The sequence below is a fragment of the Elephantulus edwardii genome, unplaced genomic scaffold (genome assembly GCF_000299155.1).
Source record: "Elephantulus edwardii isolate Elephantulus edwardi_28Jun2011 unplaced genomic scaffold, EleEdw1.0 scaffold00043, whole genome shotgun sequence".
NCBI lineage: Eukaryota > Metazoa > Chordata > Mammalia > Macroscelidea > Macroscelididae > Elephantulus > Elephantulus edwardii.
The window spans coordinates 7,179,987-7,201,701 of NW_006399793.1; the positions used below are offsets into that span (position 1 = coordinate 7,179,987).

The window sequence follows — 21,715 nt, forward strand, 5'->3', positions numbered from 1 at the left end:
CCTCATGGTAAGGAACTCTGCAGAAGAAAGATGAGCAATCTTCTCCTATGTGATTAATAGCCTCTGAAAGCCTGCTGTAAGATCAGCTGTGCATCAGTTACAACTTGACAGTACATACCATCAGCATAGCCAAGAAATGTATTGTGTTGGGTATATCTGCAGCAGATAAGCTCTTTAAATTGTTCAAAAGCAAAGCTGTCACTTTGAATTTAATGTGTACATGACCTATGCACGCTATTTTCACTCACTTCATAAGTATGCAAAAACTATATTGTGAATGAGGAAAACTTAAGAAGAAGATGCTTTTTAGTTTTGATGTTTGCTCTGGTTGTCTGGTGGTAAATAATTGTGCTGCCAACCCAGTGGTATGTTATTTGAATCCAGCAGCCAGCCACTCTGTGAAAGATGGGTAGTCTCCTTCTCTGTAATATATTGCCTCTCAAAAGCCACTGCAGTGTCTGTTATGTGTTGGTTCTCACTCAAGGGCACATGACGACAACAACAACATAAGCCATCAAAAGCTGTACAGTGAATGAGGAAAACTGAAGATGATATGTTTTAATTTTGATATTGACAAAGAATATTACGTATACTGTGGATGACCAGAAGAATGAGTGAATCTTCCTTGGAAGAGAGATAGCCAGAATGATCATAAATAATGATGATAATGTTATCAGAAAGGACCAGCCCATGGAAATGGATGTCATGCTTGGTGAGGTGCGAGATCAGCCAATAAAGAAGATCATGAACAGAATAGATTGGCACAGTAGCTCCAACAATAATCTCAAACATGGCAATGCTTCTGTGGGTGCCAGTACCAGGCAATATTTTGTTATGTCATAAGCCTCATTAAAAGTCACATCTACCTTGATTGTGCCTAACAACAATAGCAACATATACGTGTATGCCTCAGACATGCATCTCTATCTTCAAATACATATTTCTTGTGGTTTTTTGCTGTTGTTTGATAATTAGTGAGGCCATGGCAGGTACCAACAGATCTTGTTTTCTTATGTAAATATATTTCCCTTTTGGTGAACGTAGTACAAACATAGTTTGTCTTATTATAACTTAGTCTTTACGACGTCACTGCAATGATAACATGGGGTTTGTATTTCTTTTTCTGTTGCAGGTGCTGGGCTCAGTGTCAGTGATAATGAATCTGGTCAAGGCAGCCAGGAGGGAGGCACGCTGACTGACTCCCAGATTGTAGAGCTCAGGAGGATACCCATTGCAGACACCCACCTCTAGCCCCTCAGTGCTCAGTAGAACGAGGAGATATACACATTTGTGTTGAGTTTATTGATAGAATTGTGTAACTATGTAACTGTGCAGCTATGTAACATGTATCTATGAATTATGCCGGATGGTTAACTTAGGATTGATTGTTGTGTTTGAAATATAACTGACTTACCTCTGTACATCCTAAAAATTAACCATTATAATGAACTGGATCAATTTATATGTTACTAGGATGTATATATTTAAAAATTACTAGATATTTTTAATAATCTCGCATGGCTAACATTGTTTAATAAAGATAATAACAATCAAGAATAAAACAATAGAATCTATTTGATATCAACTCTGCTCATTATTTGACAGTTTGAACTCATCAGTTGCTCTGTGAAACAAGGGTGTGGCAGTCTACTTTGGCAAAGATTTCTTAGGAAAAGGGGGGGAAAATCCATTGCTTGAGTCAAAGCCATAGCTCACCTTTCAGTGTGTTTCCACGGCTGTAAATCACATGAGAGAGATTTTCCAGTTCTCTCTTGTAGAGTCACTGGAGACTTTGAACTCCCAGACAGATGCAGCCTTTGAGTCAGCAGCACGATTGCCTACAGACAGACTGTAAAAGCTCTTTTGTGAAGATTTTTATCTTTGAAAACCTCACCAGGTAATTCTACTTTGTCGCACTGAGTCAGTATAAATTGGAATTGATACAATGGTATCTAACAATGTGAGATGTTACTTTGGGTCTTGGCTCATTATTTATGAGTAAAAATTAAACATAGGGCAGAGGGGAGGAACTTCTAAGGAACAGTAAAAGAAGCTCTGGTGCCCTAGTGGTAAGAAGCTGGGTTGTAGTTAGAAAGGCATGAGGCTCAAATCCACTAGCTACTCTGCTGGAGAAAGATGAGTAATCTCCTCTTGTGCAATTTACTGCCTCTGAAAACCCACTGGAGGGTTAGCTATGAGTCAAATCCAACTTAATGGCACACAACAACAACATGTATACTAAGTGTATTTCTATTTTTCAGAGTTTTTATAAAATTATAACCTACAATTTAATACTTGCAAAAATATAAAAAGAGAAACTTTAAAATAATTTGCCTCTTCCATACATTATTATAATAGTTAAGAGATATGTTCTAATATAAAGGATTCACCTTAGGCCTACTAATAATTCATTATGAATCATTGGAAGCAATTATTAGTAACAATTCATATATTTTGACATTCATTCGTATCTATTTAATCTTTCTCAACTAAATGTTAACCAACATACAGCTTTACAATGTAATTACAGAATGTCTACATTAAAGGAAATAAAAAGATGAGAAAAATGTCAGATTTAGACTCCTGAATTTTGAGAATATTTCTCAGATGATTTTAGAATCAGTTGAAATAATAACAGTTAAGAATACAATTCTTTTATCCAGGAGAACCTCAATGTATTGCCCCAAATTAGATTTCTACAGAGCTCAGATAGGACATTAAGTGGCTAATTTGATTATAGAGACTATACCTACTTTAGGACAGTCCTCAATCTTGCAGTTATTTCCCTAGTGTCAAGGAGCTGAACTGCAATCCCAAAGGCACGCTGTTCAAATCCACCAGCTGTTCTGTGGAAGCAGGCTGGGCAATCTCCTCCTGTACTATTAACTGCCCCTGAAAACTTGCTGGAGGGTCTGCTGTGGGTTAGTTCTGACTTAGTAGTACACAAAAGCAACCACAATGTGTGTAAAGGTGATCCAAATTAAAGGCTGCACTATATCTAGGACATAGAGTTCTAATTCTTGAAAATCATAATTTTTTTCTATCTTTTGATGATTCTTCATCAAATTATTCATGGAAGTACTGCTGCTGATAGGACTATTCATCAAAAGTATATCTCTCTGCTCAACACAAAATTAGAGATTAGAACATTTTCTAGCATGAGTGTTCTGTCCTCAGTTAAAAATAACTCCCTCCACCAAGCATTTAGCACAGCTATGAAGAGAATTCTTCTAAATTGTACAAGCTTGCTCTGGAGAAATATTTCTTGATTTGAATTTTTTTTCTTTGTCCTAGAATGAGAAACTAGAACATCTATCCCAGACAAAATGTGCATGTTTGTGATGATTTCATCAGCTGTGAGCTCAGAAGAATCACCAGGAAGAACAAGTTTGTCCTGGAGACCTTTCATTTTTTTAAGCCTTAAGTATATTTTTAGAAATTCTGAATTATACAAAGAAAAAGAAAAGTATTTGACCAAGAGAAATTTTTGTTATTAGTTTCCCTTAAAGCCAGAATTAAGTCATTCCAAGTGCTCTATCATCACTGCTAAGCATGGCTTTATTTTTCATAAAACCACAATTTCTCTTGTTATAATATGCCTTGTTCTTGCATTTCCTCTCCTTGTAAGTCTTCCAGCTACCCCTGCCTTCACCAATCCTGCCTCCTGTTTGGAATTTTTATTAGTAGATTGTCATTCTTCTGAGGCTCAATGTTAAGAAGACAAAAATTCTCACCACTGGACCAATCGGTAGCATCAGGATGGATGGCGAAGAGATTGAGATTGTTCACAGCTTCCGTTTGCTCGGCTCCATGGTCAACACTCTTGGCACCAGTAGCCAGGAAATCAAAAAAATGTATTGCGATGGGAAAGTCTGTGGTTAGGGACATCTCCAAAATACTCAAGAGCAACGGTGTCTCTCAGGAGACTAAGGTCCGCCTGATACAGGCCATGGTTTTTGCAATCACTTGTTATGTGGCAGAGAGTTGGACAATGACTAGGGAGGATAGAAGGAGAATTGACGCCTTTGAGCTGTGGTGCTGGAGAAGAGTATTGAATGTACCATGGACTGCCAAGAAAACAAACAGATTCATCGTAGAGAGGATTAAACCAGGCTGCTCCTTGGAGGCAAGGATTCTGGGGCTTCGTCTGACATACTTTGGACATGTTGTAAGGAGAGACAGGTCTTTGGAGATGGACATCTTGCTGGGTAGAGTGGAGGGACAGCGCAGGAGGGGAAGACCCTCTATGAGGTGGATTGATTCAGTGACTGGGGTACTCGGGATGGGTTTGTCAGGGGCAATGAGATTGGCACAGGATAGAGCAGGGTTTAGAGCTGTTGTACATAGGGTCGCTATGAGTCGCAAACGACTCGAAGGCACATAACAACAAGAGATTGTCATTATAAATAGGTAACAGTCTATAATGTCAAAATCAAATAGCACAAAAGACAAAGGTTGGATATTTTGGGAAATTACAATCACTATTAGGAACACTATAATTGGTGGTAATAATATTGAATTTACCTGTGACAAATTTGTGTTTTCTTTCTACCTACATCAAATACTAGATAGATGATAGATAGATAGATAGATAGATAGATAGATAGATAGATAGATAGATAATAGATGATAGATAGATAGATAGATAGATATAGTCTGTTACATAAAACAGTCAAAGTGATAAACCTTCATAATACCACACAAAATTAAAGATGACAATTTTGAAGTGACAATCACTCTAAAATTTCTCGAAAACTTAAATTCATTGTCGTTGAGTTAAAACCAACTCACAGCTGACCCTCTAGTGCATTTTCAGAGGGTATAAACCACAGAGGAGGAGATTGCCCATCTTTCTCCCTGGGAGCAGCTAGCGAGCTAGCTGGTGGATTGAAACCTTTTGCTTTAGGGTTGATAGAGCAATTCCTTACCCAAAAAGTCACCAAAGCTCCCTCTAAAATTACTATTAGGTTTTAATGAATTTCAGCCTTAGGTAAGGGTTACAGAAATGTGAAATTTCACTGTCACAATCCACAAGTCACAATCACTAGTAACTACAACATCTAAGTAGACATTTGTCAACAGTTCTTTTCATTCCTCTATTTGGTCAGAATTTGGGAAAATTTGACCAAAAATGTGACCAGTGATAGATGCCTTTTTTACTTCAGCTTACTGAGTTTCTATTGTTATCCTAAACACTATTTTGTTCACTCAAAGGATCAAAAGGACAACCTGCCACTATTCAGCATGATTTTTTTTTAAAGTTGGAAGTATAAGCCAAGGTTTCCAGAAGTCACAGTGCTAAAACAAATAAGCTTATATTTCAACAGCAGCAATATTCTGTCATCCTGTTTCCTCTCAGTGTAGATTAAAATGGGATATCTGCCAGAGAAGTGTAGTACTATAGAGGAAGAAACAAATCAAATAAAATTCTTGAAAATGAAAACAGAGAGGTGAGAACTCTCTTTGCTGTGATCTTTCTCGCTCAGTGGGCGTGTTATCTTTTTCTCCATGACATTTCCTTTCTTCTGGCAAAGGGCACCTGCCATTTCCCTGGGCAGTGCTGTTCACTTTGTCCTGCTCTATTTGTTTTCTTTCTCTTTTATGTTGTTAAATATTTTCAGCTTTAAATTTTTTTGGAATTGTACAGCAAAGACTTTTCTAATTTGAGTAAAAGTGTTAACAAATGAATGATAGAACGATAGTGGAACTGGTAGAATTTAGAGTAGACATAAGATACCCTAAGGAGCTCTGGTAGCATAATATGTAATGTTTGATTTGATAACCAAAAGGTCAGCAGTTCACTAGAGGCTCTGCAGGAAGAAAATGGACAGTCTCCTCCCACAAAAAAATAAATTGCACAGCAATGGGTGGGTGAGATAGTATGCAGATGAAAATCTTCATAAGTGAAATATAGAAATTATTTTACTCTGGAACTTTAGCTGTGAGTTACTTTGCAATCTCTTGACATGTTCCAGAATTTAATTATTATCTGTTTCTGAAATATTACTAGAGAAATTATAACGCACAATGGGTGGGTCATTAGCAAAATAGTAACAGAATATTCCATTCAAAAACAGATCTCCCAAACAGGCTCATCTTGTGTTTACCAATCCTGAAATCATCAAGTTTTGCTTTAAAGCCTCTGGTAGATTTCAACATGTAAGTGTTGTTGGTCAAAGTGAATCTCCTCTATAGAGCCTTGAGTGACACACTTCATAAAAATTGTCAACAGAACTTTTGTGTTCCCTCTGACCTTTTTAATAGTTATTGGGCGTAGCTTTAGAATCCCAAAAGTTGCTTTAGCAGGATATAAGCTGATGGGTCCCATTGTCTACACATAGCATCTAAAGAATGCACCAAGAGACTGATATAGGAAATTCTGTAGTTATCTTGAATACCTTCCAGTGAAATGACAAAGGAGCCCTGGTGGCATAGTGCATTACATGTGCAAAGTCTACTGTTTTCCTGTAAAAATGTACAGCTCCACACACTGTATTCGGAGTTAGTGTGAATCAGATCCAAAGGCAGAAGGAGTTTGTTTGTTTGTTTGTTGAAATAAATACCTAAATGAGTGTTAATCTTTTTGGCTTTCTCTGTGCTACAATCTGTAATGCATGTGGTTCAAATTCTCCAGCTGCTCAGAGAGACAATGATGGACAATCTCCTCTCAGGTGATGAGCTGCCTCTGAAAATCCACTGTGGGGTCAGCTGTGGGTCAGTTCTGACTTGATGGTACTTAACAACAAGAAGATGCAATCACTGTGTTGGCCTTACTCAATTTATTTCACCCAACATGTAATTCTTCTTTATAGAGTCCAGCTTCTTGAATAATTTGCTCAGCATACAGATTGAATAGGTATGGAAAGAGAATACAGCCCTGACACATGCCTTTTTAAGTTTTAAACCAAGTAGTGTTCACTTGCTTGTTTGCACAACAGCTTTTTGGTCTAGGAATAGGTTTTACATGAGAGCAATTAAGTGTTCTGGGATTCCCATTTTTCTTATTGTTAGCCATAACTTGCAGTCAACCACACAATCAAATACCTTTGCACAGTCATTAAAGCATAAGTAGACATTCTTCTGGTATTCTTTACTTTCAGCTAAGATCTATCTGATATCAGCAATGACATCCCTGTCTAAGTGTTTAAGGTTTATCATTCAAAACTATCTTTCCTAGCCAAACGATTAACTGTTCGCTTAATGCTGAAGTAATTATGATATTAAGGAAAGAGGATGCTGTGTACATGGCAGTAAAATGAGAATAGGATGTGTGGATTTGCCAGTCTCAACATTCTACAGGGGAATTGTTTAGTCTTGCCATTGAATTGAGCAAGCCAGAGTGAAAGACACAACTATCTTCTGGTGTCATTGAAGAAAAACAATGTAGCATGGTCTTCCTGCTCCAGTGCCTACAGCTGAACTGGAGACCTTATGTGAGACAAGATCTTTGAAGGAGAAAGCCTATATAAGAAGGACTGAAAACCTTGTTGGACAGCTAGGGGTGGTAAGGCAATATTGGCAGGACTGAGAGCTTGGGAATCACTGGCCTGAAGGCTCAAGGCTAAGGTACCTGTGTGAACATTTTTCTTGACTATGTTGTGATATTTATCTGAATTACTTTGACTTCCCCAATATGGTTCTGTGTGGTCTGTGAGCTATCACATTGGACTTTGAACCCAGCAAAGCAGTAAGAAGGATGGAAGTGTGAGAGACACGACTGACCTCATGGGAATTGGATTTGTGTTATTCATGGTGTTAACAAGGACAATTCCCCTTTGTGAAGTTTATAAAGGTCAGTTATGGCTAACCCCACTTGGCCCTTGCTCATTTCACATTGGTGTCATAAGTGGGGTTCAATAAGATGACTTTAGACTCATAGAAATGTGGGATTTTTAAGAGAAGTTAGGGCTTTAGGAAGTACTGTTAATATGGCTACTTTTGATGCTATTAAAATGGAAGGAAAAACAGCTTTTTGCCTGAAACAAGGATAGCCAAGTGGTGGAGACTGAAGTTGAAGCTCTTAATTCTTTTAAAGGCTTATGTGTTAAGGTTTGTTTTTATTTTACTTTATTGATATTGCTTTTTCAGTTTTGTTGTTATTGTTCTTATAGTAACGTTAAGATGTATTGTTTAAATAATTGAAGTTTTGTTTCAATGTTAAGATGTGTGATATTAATGATTACTAGATATAGTAAATCTTGAAGGTGTGTAATCAGCCCCGTGGGTAATGCTGATCAGATATATTAAAGAAGAAGATTTGTCCTGAAGAAATGCTTGTTGTAAGCAACAGAATTCTAGAGCATGGGGTAGATTTAAACCCCACCTAGTACTTTGAGGAGATTTGCATTTGAATAAATCTTCTTGGACTTTTGTGTACATTTAGAAGAGAGAGAATAAAAAGAGACTTTGATCTTTTAAAACTGAAACAACAAGTTTGGCTTCTGGGCAGGGTAAGGCAAGGGTAGGGGTTGCCATCGGAACCCCTATTCAGAACTTAAAGGGAGTTGGCAAATATGCTCACTCATGGTGACCACTTGGATCCACTGGAGTGCGATTAAGAGAATGCAGCAATGAAGAGAAAAGCTGGGTCTGGATATGTTCCATCAGCATTGTTGACCTAGCATGCACAGATTGATGGATAAGTGCATATGCTCAGAGATATGAAGAAAAATGTGACATCAAGATTGGAGGAAAACTCCTCAATAATCTACATGATGCAAAAGACACAACCATGCTTGTTTAAACTGAGGAGGACTTGAAGCAGTTGCTGTAGAAGATCAAAGAATACAGCCTTCAATATGGATCTCAACATCAAACAAAAATCCCAACCGTTGGACCTAAAATTAATATTATGAGAGATGGAGAAAAAAGTTTGAAATTGTCAACAATATCACCTTTCTAGGATCCACAACCAACACATTTGGCTTATCAGCAGATATATTGCACTGGAAGGACTGCTGTCAGGAACTTCTCCAAATTTTTGAGAAGCAAGGATGTCAGTTTAAGGACTGAGGTCTGCCTAATTCAGGCCATGGTCTTTTTCAATGACTTGCATGCATCTGAGAACTGGACAATGAATAAGGATGATAGAAGAATAATTGATGCCTTTAAGCTGTAGTGCTGGAGATGAGTACGAAACATCCCATAAACTGCCATAAAGAAAAAGCAAATATGTCTTCAAGAAAGTACAGCCCTGGGGCTCCTTGGAGACAAAGATAATAAAGCTTGGTCTCACATCCTTTGGGCATGTTGCTAGGAGAGGCTGTTCCTTGGAGAGGAACATCATGTTTGGAAAGGTGAAGGAAAGAGAGGAAGACCCTCAACCAGATGGATTGACACAGTGAATATAGTAATGGGCTTGAGTATGTCAGGAAGTGGGAAAATGACACAGGAGAGAACAGGGTTGAAAACTATTGGTCATATGCAATGAGTTGTACTAGGATTAATGGCACCAGATAGCAACAACAAACCAAAATTTTACTGTTAAAAACTAATTTAAAGTAATAATTTTAATATTTTGTTAATGATTTTATATTAATTAATTCTAGGGAGAAGGATTGGCCATCCACTTCCAAAAAGACAGGCCTTCGAAAACCCAAGGATTCTGAAGTTTTGTCTGACATATTTTGGGCATGTTGCAAGGAGGGACTGGTCCTTGGAGAGCGACACCATGTTTGGCAGAGTGGAGGGGTGGCTAAGGAGAGGAAGACCTTTGATGAGATGGATCGATTCTGTGACCAGAGAGGTGGGAATAAGTGCATTTGAGACGGCTAGGTTGGCACAGGATAGAAGAACATATAGAGAGAGCTCTTGTACATAGGGTCGCTATGAGTTGCAAGCGACTCGATGGCACATAACAACAACAATAATAAAATTTTAATATAGTAGAAAACAAAACTTACTTTTTAAAAAAGGAGGAAATCACATTGTTTTTTGGGGTTTTTTTTTGTTGTTTTTTTTTTAGGTGTATAAACTATTTGTTAACAGACAGGGCCTACAGACTTATTTCTTCTTGGACACACCCACAGTACTGCTCCAACTGCCAGTGGTCTTGGTTTGCTGGCCTCGAACTCGAAGGCCCCCAAAGTGGTGTAGCCCTCTGTGGATACTGATCTTCTTCAGTCGCTCCAGGTCTTCATGGAGCTTGTTGTCCAGGCCATTGGCCAGAACCTGACTGTTTTTCCCATCCTTCACATCTTTTTGTCTGTTCAAGAACCAGTCTGGAAGCTTGTACTGCAGAATGGTGATCACACGCTCCACCTCCTCTTCAGTAAGCTCTCCTGTCCTCTTGGTGAGGTCAGTGTCTGCTTTCCTCAACACCACATGAGCATATCTTCACTCTACACCCTTAATGGCAGGGATGGAAATGGCTGTTTTTCACTGCCCATCGATGTTAGTGTTGAGTACTTGCAAAATGTGCTGGAACTTCTCTGAGATCACTAGAGACATGCGGCGGCAGTAACGGTGGCATGTAGTCCTCCAGTGGAAGCAAAATCACATGTTTTAGAAAACTATAATATGTGCTAGTTTGCACATACCATTCATGTTGCTTTTAGGTGCCACTGAGTTGACTCTGCCTCATAGTGACTCTATGAACAGCAGATCAGAACTTTGTTCTGTCTTGCTCCATCCTCACTATGTCTGTCATACTCAAGTCCATTGTGATGGTCACTGTGTCAATTCATTTTACTGAATGTATCCCTCCCTTTTTTCAAACCTTATACTTTTCTTGCATGTCTCTCTCCAAAAATTTGTTCCTCCTGAGAATATGTGAAAAGCAAGTCAGAGGAAGTTTCACTGTTCTTGCCTCTAAGGAGTACTTTGGTTGGTTTTTTGGCAGTCCATGCAATATTCAATACTCTTCACCAGTACCACAATTCAAAAGCATGTTTCTTTGTTTTCCTTACTCATTGCCCAACTTTCACAAGCAGAGGAAGCAACTGAAAATACCATAGTCTCTAAATTGACATCTTCCCTCATTAGAGCGATCCTTGACAACAAAATTTCCCAATGCAATATGTCGTTGGATTTCTTTCTTTTTTTTGTTATTGCTTTTACTATGAATGTTGGTTGTGACTCCAGCTAAAAGGAAGTCCTTAACACTTTTAATCTTTACTTCATCTATCATAATGTTGCCTATAGGCCCAGTGATGATGACTTTTGTTTTCTTGATATTGAGGTGTAATCCATATTGAAGGTGGTAATCTTTTGTCTACTTCAGTAATATATGTATAATATTCCTATGGGTGACATTATATTTAATGTGGTTTGTATGATATATATTCAGTAATATCTGTACTTATTCAAATTATCTTGCAAGTTTATCAGCCACCTTATTTTGAAGCTAGTTACACTGTAAATAAAAGAACTCAACACTCTAAAGAAATTAGAACTGAGACACTAATGGACATATGTACACCTCTGTTCATAGCAGTGTTATTCACTCTAGCAAGAAAATGGAAACAGCTCAAATGCCCATCAAGAAATAAATGAATTTAAAAATTATAGTACATTTACACAGTGGGATACTATGCAGTACCAAGGAATGATTTTGTAAAATACTATGTAACGTGGTAGAGTCTAGAGAGATTTATGCTGAGAGATTTAACTCAATCTCATATCGACAAATATTGCATAAGACCATCATTGAAAAATTAGAAGGATAATTGAGCATATGTGTATAAATGTTCAAAAGGAAAAGGGAAAAAGAGAAGTGGCAGAAAAAGGGGAAGGAGGGAAATCACTAAGATTGCAGAGTTTAGTGAGTGGATGGGGAAGATGAAGAAATAGGAAAGATTCAATGGGAACTTGATAATAGTTATAGACCAATGTAATTAAGTATATAAAATAAAATATATATGAATGATTGTATAAAGCACACATATCTCAGTGTACCTGAACAAAACACAACATAAATGAAAGATTGTATAAAACACCATCACATGTATGAAAGACAATATATGTGAATGAATGCATGCAAACCAATACAAATACAGGTAAAGAACCAGCTATTCCACTGCTTGGAGTATACCCCAAGAAAATTAGAACTAAGACACAAATGGAGATTTGTACACCAATGTCCATACAGCATTATTCACCATCACAAGAACATGGAAACAGCCCAAATTCCCCAACCACAATCAAACGGATTGAGAAATTGTGGTACATTCGTATTATGGAATACTATGCAGCATTGATGAGCCATGATTTTGAAAATTACTACATAACTTGGGAGGGACTGGAAAACATTATGCCAAATGAACTAACTCAGTCCCATAAGAATAAATACTGTATAAAACCATTATTGTAGAAATAGAAAGATAACTAGTAAAACGGTTATGAACATCCAAAGAGAGGAGGGGAGGAGCACGGGGTGAAATTGACAGCGGGTAATCATAGGGTTGTACAACCTGATTGGGAGGGAGGAGTGGTTAAAGGAAATGGGAAAGATCTGATGTGAAAAAAAAAATGGACATGAACTTTGTAAGCAAACCAGTATAAAATAAAAATTTATATATTAAAAAAATAAAATCCCTCTGCATTCTCCCCAAATACAAATTGAAAGATTCAGTTAACCATACCCTATTATATACGTCTGTAAGTCATACTCAATTCAACATCACTCAGCAACAACAATGAGAACCACACTTAGGAGATAATTAATGTATTAATGTTAATGGGAAAGAAAGTCTATCATTGTTTTAAATTCTCTTTAAAGAAAAAGAATTCAACAAAATATGTATTCAAAATGAGCCAAGTATTTAAGATGTTACTATTGCTGTATGGTTAACAAAGCCAATGATTTATTCATTGCAAGTATCTTTTTCAAATATATAAATGACGAACCATTATGTATGTTTTACCTCATTAGATGGAATATATAGGAATTAGATTGGCTACATCTGTGGAAAATGACTACAGAGAAGCTCAAAATTATCAGTCAGAGTAAGGCCAGAATAAGAACAATTACAAAACAAATCAATTGCTCACATGCAAATTCAAGTGGAAGCTGAAGAAAAGTAAAGCAAGTCTACAAAAGCCAAAGTTTACCTAGAATATATCCCACCCAAATTTAAAGACTAACTCAAGGATAAATTTAATTAATTAAATATTAAGGATCAAAGGTCTACATGTTGTGATCTCAAGGACATCATACATGAATAAAGCAAATGGCCATTGAAAATGCAGGAAAGAAAAAAAATGCATGAGAGAAGGGGCTCTGAAATTTCCTTTTAAAAGGGTATGCAACAGGGTTATATCCTTTCATTATTATTGTGCCCATGAAATGCCCCTCAAGGAAATCCAGAAACATGCCTGAAATTTCAAGAGCATTTATTGTTTAATTTTTCCACGTATGGAAGCTTTTCAGCCTTCCTCAGGTGATGAAGGGAAAAAGCCCTGAGTTTTCCCTCCCACTTGCTTTTATAACTTTTTCTTGGATGCCCCTGCTAGGGCAAAGAGATTGGTGGGCCAGGGGTTCAGTCATTTGGTCAGCTTTTGATGGGCTGGTTACTTTGCCCACCTTTACTCTTTTTGTGTCACGTAGACACTAGTTAATTCGTTACTTCTTCAAGGACAGACTGGGCTTTACCTGGGACACTTGTGTTTGCCCTAAGCCAAGAATTTTTATGGCCTGCTTCTGCCTCCAGCGCTAATGGGAGTTTATTAAAAAATGGGGTTTCTGCCACTTCAATTAAATCTATTCAAAGTGTATGCTGAGCAACTAATCTAAGAACAACTACATGAAAAAGAATATGACTCATTAACAACTTGCAATATGTGGATGATACAAACTTGCCGGCTGAGAACCATATCTGGTTTGGGTTTGGGTGTTTTTTTGTTGTTTTTTCTTTTTTTCATATTGACCACTTTTAAAAATTTGTATACTATTTGATTTGCATACAATAACTCATTTATATTTTTTGTTTTATACAATATGTCATTTACATTGTGTTTCAACCCAAGTACATTATGTTTTCTATAATTAATTAGTATTGAAATATACCTATTATTACCCCATCTTTTCAAGGGTCTATTGAATCTTTCCTGTTCCTTCACACTTCCTCATCACCACCCACACACTAGACTCTACTATCCTAGTGGTTTCCATCCATCCTCTTTTTCCATCCCCTTTCACTTCTGGACATTTGTACACATCTTAATAGTTATCCTTCTGTTTTACAATAATGGTCTTATGCAGTATTTGTCATTATGAAACAGAGTTAGTTCACTCAGCATAATGCTCTCTAAACTTTCCTTTGTTATATAGTATTTTATTAAATTGTTGATCCTTAGTGTGACATTGCGTTAATATACCACAATTTCTCAATTCATTTGTTTGTTGATGGACATTTGGGCTTCTTCAATTTTATTTTTTTTTGCTATTGTGAATAACACTGTTATGAAAATAAGTGTACTACTTCCGTTCATATCTTGGTTATATTTGGGGGGATATATTTCTAAGTGCAGAATAGCTGGAGCATATGGGATTTCTATGTTCAGTAGATTTTAAAGACACAATTGTAGAGGAGCTTCAGGCCTTTTGTTCATGGGGTCGCTATTTGTCATACTCACCTCAAAGGCCATCATCAACAACAACAACAACAATGAAGCTCAAAGACCAAAGTCTTCACTATGCATTAAACTTCAACATAAAGAAAAATAAAAGTCCTCACAATTGAACTTATTGACAGCATCTTGATAGGTGGAAAAAACACTGAAGTTGACAAGTTTTAATTTTATTTGGATAGCAGTTCATTATAAGTCAAAATCAACTCAATAGCAGTGGGTTTGGATCCCCCACCCCCAATTTGTTCTTTCCTTGTTTAGAGCATTTGTAAAGAACTAACATTATCAGCAAATTCTTCTCACCATAGAAAGTTAGTTCCTACATATATTTCTTCCCATTTTTTATCCATACATAGTAGATTATCTTGTTCTTCACACAATTCCTCAATTCCTTCCCATACCCTCTCTCCATATACTGAGATATGGATTATTTTACCTCTATGGTATTTCCTTTGTAATTCAGATTAGTAGACAACACACACACACACACACACACATTTTCCCCAGTATTGTTGTTGATTGCCACTGAGCATGACTCATAGTGACCCTATGAACAAAAGACCTGAAGCCTTTCTATAACTATCATTTCTCAAAGTTCATAGAGTTTCCAGAGGCATGTTGTTTAGGAAGTGGATGTCACCCTTGCTTCCAAATACTAGATTTAATAAAATTATTCAGTGAATTAGAACTCTGTTACTACCTTAGAAGAGAGGTAAAGGGTAGTTAGAATTTTCTGTCTTCTAGAATTTCCTCTGTTGTTATTATTAAGTGCCATAGCATTGAGTATAACTCATAGTAACCTAATGAACTAAAAATCTGAACTGTTCTATCCTGTGCCATCCTCACACTTGCTGATACACAAGAGCCCACTGCAGCAGTCACCTTGTCAGTCCTCCTGGTTGAGGGTCTTCCTCTCCTTTGCTGATTCTCATCTTTCCCTCTCCAAGGAATAATAGCCCCTCTTAGCAAATATCCCTAGGTGGTACAAATGGGTAAAGTGCTCATCTACTAACCAGAAGGTTGGAAGTTTGAGTCTACTCAGAATTGTCTCAGAAGAAAAACTTGACTATCTACTTCTGTAAAATCAGCCTTTGAAAGCCAGTCTCTCCCTTATGTACATGGAATTTCCAGGAATCTGAATTGACTCATGGTAACTGTGAAGTAAAAAAAAGTTCTCAAAAAAAAATTCTTCCCAGTAAAGTAAGTATATTATAATCATAGAAGTTGAAAGACAGTCATCTTTAAGTGTTCTCAATGCAGTTTATATTCGTTGCAATGACAGTAAAAGAAGATTTTGTTGTTTTTGTCCCCATCTCACCCTGGAATGACTGAATTATTTTAAGATAGAAGTAACAGGCAGAATGATACTTTCCACAGATCAGGGCATGCTTTTCTGCAGGTTTACTTTTTTCCTCTGTCTTTCTTAGTCTATCTGGACGAAGAACAAAGCTTAAACATTGTAAGTACTCTGAAGTAGGTGCTAGAGTTTAAGAGGTCCAAACAATTGAATCATAAGAGTTTCAATAGTTATTTTACCTACATGGTGCTTGGCTTCCTTTGTAATTCAAATGAGTAGACTATTCCTGCTGAGAGCATGGAACTCCCTTAAAGGAAATTACTTTCCTTGGTATAAAACAAAGAAACATATAAATAAATAAGACCAATTCTAGACTTTACAACTAAAGAAAAAAAGTACATAGAATGTGTATTTTGACAATGGTTCCAATATTGAGAGCATAAAATAAAAGGAATTCTTTTCAGATTGAAAGTTCATTCTAATTCTCAGATGTTGTCTTTGCTTTTTTTGTGCCATCAAGTCACCCGTAATTCATACCAACCTTATATACAATAGCTCTGCCCTATCCTGAGCCAGTCTTACTGACACCAACACACCCAAATCCATTGCACCAGTTACCATCTCAGTCCATTTCATCTGGGGGCTTCCTCTCCTGTACTGTCCCTCCACCCTTCTAAGCATGATGTTCTTCTCCAAGAATTGGTCCCTCCTGGTCACGTGCACATAGCTATGAGACAGAGCTTTACAATTTTTGCCTCAATTCTTCTTCTCTCTTTCTTAGTCTATGATAGCAGATTTTCACAATGCAATTAATCTTTTGATTTCCTTACTGCTGGTGCCAAGAGTGTTGATTGCAGAGCCAAAAAAGCTTAAATTGTTAACAACCCCAATCTCTTCTTCATCCGTCACGGTGCTGTCAATTTTCCCAGTGCTGAGAATCTTTGTCTTCTTATATTAAGCTTCAATCTATATTGAAGACTACAGTTCTTGACCTTCTGCAGCAAACACTTCAGACTGTCCTCAGTTCCAGCAAGCAAGGTCATATCATCTGCATAACACAGGTTGTTGATGAGTCCATGGTATGTTCAATACTCTTCTCCAATCTTGATGGCACACTCCTCATAAAGATAAAGTGATCAGATAGATGCAGTTGTGAAAATATAGTATAAATTGAACAAGCCTGAAAGACTACTCTACAAATCTACCTCAGGTCCCTGTTCTAAGGTTTACAGCCTAACCAAAACCAAGCAGTACTTTCAATGTGGCCTTAAAACTGTGTTTACTCTTGAAAGAATACCACTGAATCCTAAGTGTTATGGTAACGCACAATGAAGACATTACATTGTGCCCAACTGATCAAATGGATGAGTCTGGTGTACCAAAGTTTTACCTAAAAAAAACCAACCACTTAAAGGAGTCACTCACCAGCCAATGTATAAGAAAGCACATCACCTAGGTATCATTAAAGAACGTTTAATAAAATTAATGTTCAGCGAGAAACTGTATTTTTTGTTGTTAGTTGTTGTCATGTTGGTTCTATCTCATAGCAAAACTATGCACAACAGAGTAAAACCCTGACTGATCTTGCATCACCCACACAATCTCTGCTGGGTTCAAGCCCATTGCCCCAGTTGCCATCTCAATCCATTTCATCCTGGGGTTTCTTCTCCTGCCACTGTCCCTCCGCGTTTTAAGTATCATTTCCTTCTCCAAGGACTGGTTCCTCCTGGCCATTTGCCTGAAATATGTCAGACAGAGCTTCAAAATCCTTGTCCCCTAGGAGAAACTTGGATCCCTCTTACCAAGATAAACCTCCCTGCCCCCCGACCCCCCAGTCCATGATATGTTCAATACTCCTCCAGAACCACAACTCAAAGACATCAATTCTTCTTCTGTCATCCTTAGTCATTGTCCAGCTCTCTGATGCACAGTAAGTAAATGCAAAAATCATGGCCTGGATCAGGCACATCTTAGTCTCTAGACTGATGTCATTGTTCTTTAGCACTTTGGAGAGGTCTCTGATGGCAGACTTCCCCAGTGTAATTCTTCTTTTGATTTCCTTACTACTGATGCCAAGAATGCTGATTGTGAAGCTGAGAAAGTTGAAATTATTAATGTATCAATCTTTTCTCCATCCATCATAATGATGTCAATTAGTCCAATAGTGAGAATACTTGTCTTCTTTATGTTAAGCTTCAATTCATATTGAAGACTACAGTCCTTGACTTTCTGGAGCAAATGCTTTAGGTCCTCCTCATTTCAATTGTTTCATGATTGTATCATCTGTATAACAGATTGTTGATGAGTCTTCCTCCAATCCTGATGCTACACTCCTCATAGCCAATGTTAGATGCTTCTTAGTTGAGAGCAAAGAGAACCAGAGGAATGTATATCTGTGTTTCATTGACTATGCAAAGGCCTTTGACTATGTTGATCACAATAAACTGTGGCTAACTCTGAGAAGAATGGGACTCCCAGAACACTTGATTGAGCTTATGTGAAACATACACTTGGACCAGGAGGCAGTTGTCAGAACAGCAAGAAAACACTGCATGGTTGAAAATCAGACCTGATCCAGGTCTTCACAATTACTTGCTACATATAAGAAAGCTGGACAATGACTAAGGATAATAGAAGAATAATCGATACCTTTGAGCTGTGGTCCTGGAGAAAAGTATTGACTATGCCATGCACTGCTAGGGATGCAGTTTCACCCTGGAGAGTGTGAAACCAGGCTGCTTCTTGGAGGTAAGGATTATGGAGCTCCATCTAACTTACTTTGGGCATGTTGTAAGGAGAGACCAGTCCTTGGGGAGGACTTTTTTTTTAGACTGAAAGGCTTTATTTCACAAATTCCAGCTGGTGACCAAGGCCTTCCCGAGGGAGCCCCTCCCTGTTTCAGCAGGTCTGGGGTGGTGGGTGCTGGGTTGAGAAGAGCAGCTCCCGATAAGAGAGGCAAGAAGGCAGAGCCTGCAGAGTCCGTCCAAGGTCCATGTGGGGGGCTCAGCCCGAGCAGCCTGTGCAGCCGCAGTGCGTGCACTCGATGATCCGGCCCACTTCCAGCTTGCTTTTGGGGACGCGGCAGATGCAGTTGGTCCCGAAGTTGGGGTGTGTGTGTGTGTGTGTGTGTGTGTGCGCTCTGGTGCCCGGCAGCGCGTAAACAAGCCCGTTTCAGGCGGCGCACGAGACAGCCCCTCTGCTTGTGGGGACCTCGCCGAAGTGTCGGTCCTTTGTTGTTGCTGTTGTTATCAACGTGTTCTATATTTTTAGGCAAACCAAATAGGGAAGGGGTGGTATCAAAGACAGACATATGAATACACTCAAAAGTTCCCTAATATATTTTTGCATAAACAGTATGGAAGGGAGGAGGAACAGCATAAGGGAGGAAGACCCTGGAGTAGGTGCATTGACTCAGTAACTGGAATTAAGGGGTAAGTGTGTCAGAGATAATGAAGTTGGCTTAAGACAGTGCAGGATTCAGGGCTGTTATACATACAGTTGCTATGAATCACAAGTGACTCAACAGCATATAACAACACATTACATATACACATATATACATATATTGTTGTTGCTGATTGCTGATGAGTTGAGCATGACTCATAGTGACCCTATGAGTAAAAGGCCTGAAGCCTTTCTATAATTATTGACATTTATCAAAGTTCGTAGCGTTTCCAGAGGCTTGTTTAGGAAGTGAATGCCACTCACAAAGGAATCACTTCTGAGAAAATAAACATTTGGTATTATTTCAGACTATTAATTTAGTCCAGCTTCCAGAAAACTAAACTAACAAAACTTTACTATATTGTCAAGGAAACATTAAGGTTTTTATCCTTCAAATGTTCTGTGATGTCAAGTAACAGTTCTGATCATTACTTTTTTTTGTTCTTTCATGGAGTAGAAACTGACTTTTAAGTGACTATATTTAAGTACTAACAGGTAAAAGAAAACGCAGCCCTCTCTTGTCCCTTCTCTGACTCCCAGGCTCTGCATGATCCAAATTAATTGTACACAATCCGAACATTCTCTACATACGGTGCCCATCCTCACAGCAGTCCTCCACTCAGCAAACTCAGGGTTTTAGGCCTCTCTGATTTCTCCCCATGGCATTTTGAAGTACATGTAGCATACTCTAGCATCCAAAAAAGAATAAGAAAAAAGAAAGAAAAAAAAATTCAATTGAGAGCGATGCAGCACGCAAGCAGAGCAACGCAGTAAGTCTTATTTGCTGAGGACTGGTGACTTGGCAGCTTAATATCTGAGAACAGACTGCAACCCCTAACTCCCAGTGCTGCCCAAGCCCTGCATCCCCCATCCCTGCCACAGCACCATGTCCAGGGACACCACCCCACCACCATCCCGTGCCCCCACACTTTTGGCACATCCTGGTGGCCTCACCACAACCCTGCACCCCCTGGCAGTGCGCCAGGGCCACTAGAGACTCCTTCACGCAACACAACAACAGTCGTGGACAGTACAATTCTGAGTCAGCACACAAAGGCACACCATGGAGACAACCATCATCTGAAGCCACCAATCAAGCTGCTGTGGAACTGATCTACCACGGGAAAGGCTGGTAGGATTCTAATTGGGTTTTCTTGGGCAATGCCTATTGTCTGGGAGAGTTCCCAAGGTTGAGCCCACTGTGGGAATTTGGCTGAGCTCTCTCAGGGCATGCCAACTGCCCAGGAAAGAGCGGGCCAGTTATAATTTGGTGGAACTTTTGTGGACACTGCAGACCAGCCAGAGGCGAGTGGTTTGGTGGAAATTTGACTTTGCCTTGTTGAGTTCCCTTGACCCAAGGGCCTTCCTGGGCAGGGGCCACGGTGCAAGGGCAACTGTGTGAGCACCAATGGACAGGGACCAGTGAATGAAAACCACTGGGTGGGAGATGGACAGCTGGAATTTGAATAGGGACCCCAGTTGTAAGCACACCCAGACACCTGAGGCCTGAGTAAGGCCCTCCAAGTGGTTGACCTGCCCTTGTGATTGCCGCAACCACGTGCATGCCCTACCCTATTTGGCTCCACACCTGTGTCTACACATCTGGTCAATCAACCTGCCTTTAATTTGGAGCACCTTGACCTATCTTACCTACAAGAGGCTGCTCTCACAGGCTCTGAACTGACATTTCCCTGGAGTCAGACGTTCAGAGAAAAGCATAAGTGGGATAGCTACCCAACTGATCTCTAGAGAATTATCTTCATCGAGAACATATCAATGTCTCAAAGAAATCAAGCTGTCCCACACAATACACAAGAACAAAGCAAGATATCACCCCCAAAGGGTGACACAGTATCAATGGATTTCCTGAAGGCAGAAAGTCTGATGGAACTTTCTGACACAGAATTTAAAAGAACAATGATTGAATATTTTCAATGGATGAAAGACAAACTTGAAGAATTACAGGATACTACAAACAAAAAACAGGAGGAACAACAAAAAAAACAAACAGTCCAGAACAATGTAGAGAAAACAAACGAGGCATTAGAGGCACTGGAAAAACAAGAAACCACTATCCAAAATATGAGGTCCAATGTTTCAGATGCTGTCAACATGATGGAGGGGCACATGAACAGAGTTGAAGAGATGGAACAAAGAACCAATGAAATAGAAGACAAAATTGTCACCACTGATTTGCTAGAGCAAAAAGCAGACTCAAAAAGGAAGGAAAAATAAGAAAACCTAAGAATAATGTGGGACACCATCAAGAGAAATAACATGTGCATCATTGTAATCCCAGAAAAGGAAGAAGCAAGAAAAGGCACTGAAAAAGTTGAGGAAGAATTACTAGAGGAAAACTTTCCAGGCATAATGAAGAATGAGAGGATATATATACAAGAAGCTCAG

The 21,715-nt window shown here is 38.6% G+C and overlaps 1 protein-coding gene and 1 pseudogene across 1 annotated transcript in view; one reads left to right on the forward strand and one right to left on the reverse strand.

Moving 5' to 3' along the window:
• Positions 1 to 1,251, forward strand: part of GPR98 (G protein-coupled receptor 98) — a 1,036,968-nt gene extending 1,035,717 nt beyond the window's left edge. Inside the window, exon 88 of the mRNA XM_006885387.1 lies at positions 1,133 to 1,251. Within this exon, the coding sequence (XP_006885449.1) occupies positions 1,133 to 1,251 (119 nt within the window). The remainder of the gene's footprint in view (positions 1 to 1,132) is intronic.
• An 8,751-nt stretch (positions 1,252 to 10,002) lies between these two features.
• On the reverse strand, positions 10,003 to 10,449 carry LOC102868626 (annotated as a pseudogene).
• Between the last annotated feature and the right edge of the window lie 11,266 nt (positions 10,450 to 21,715).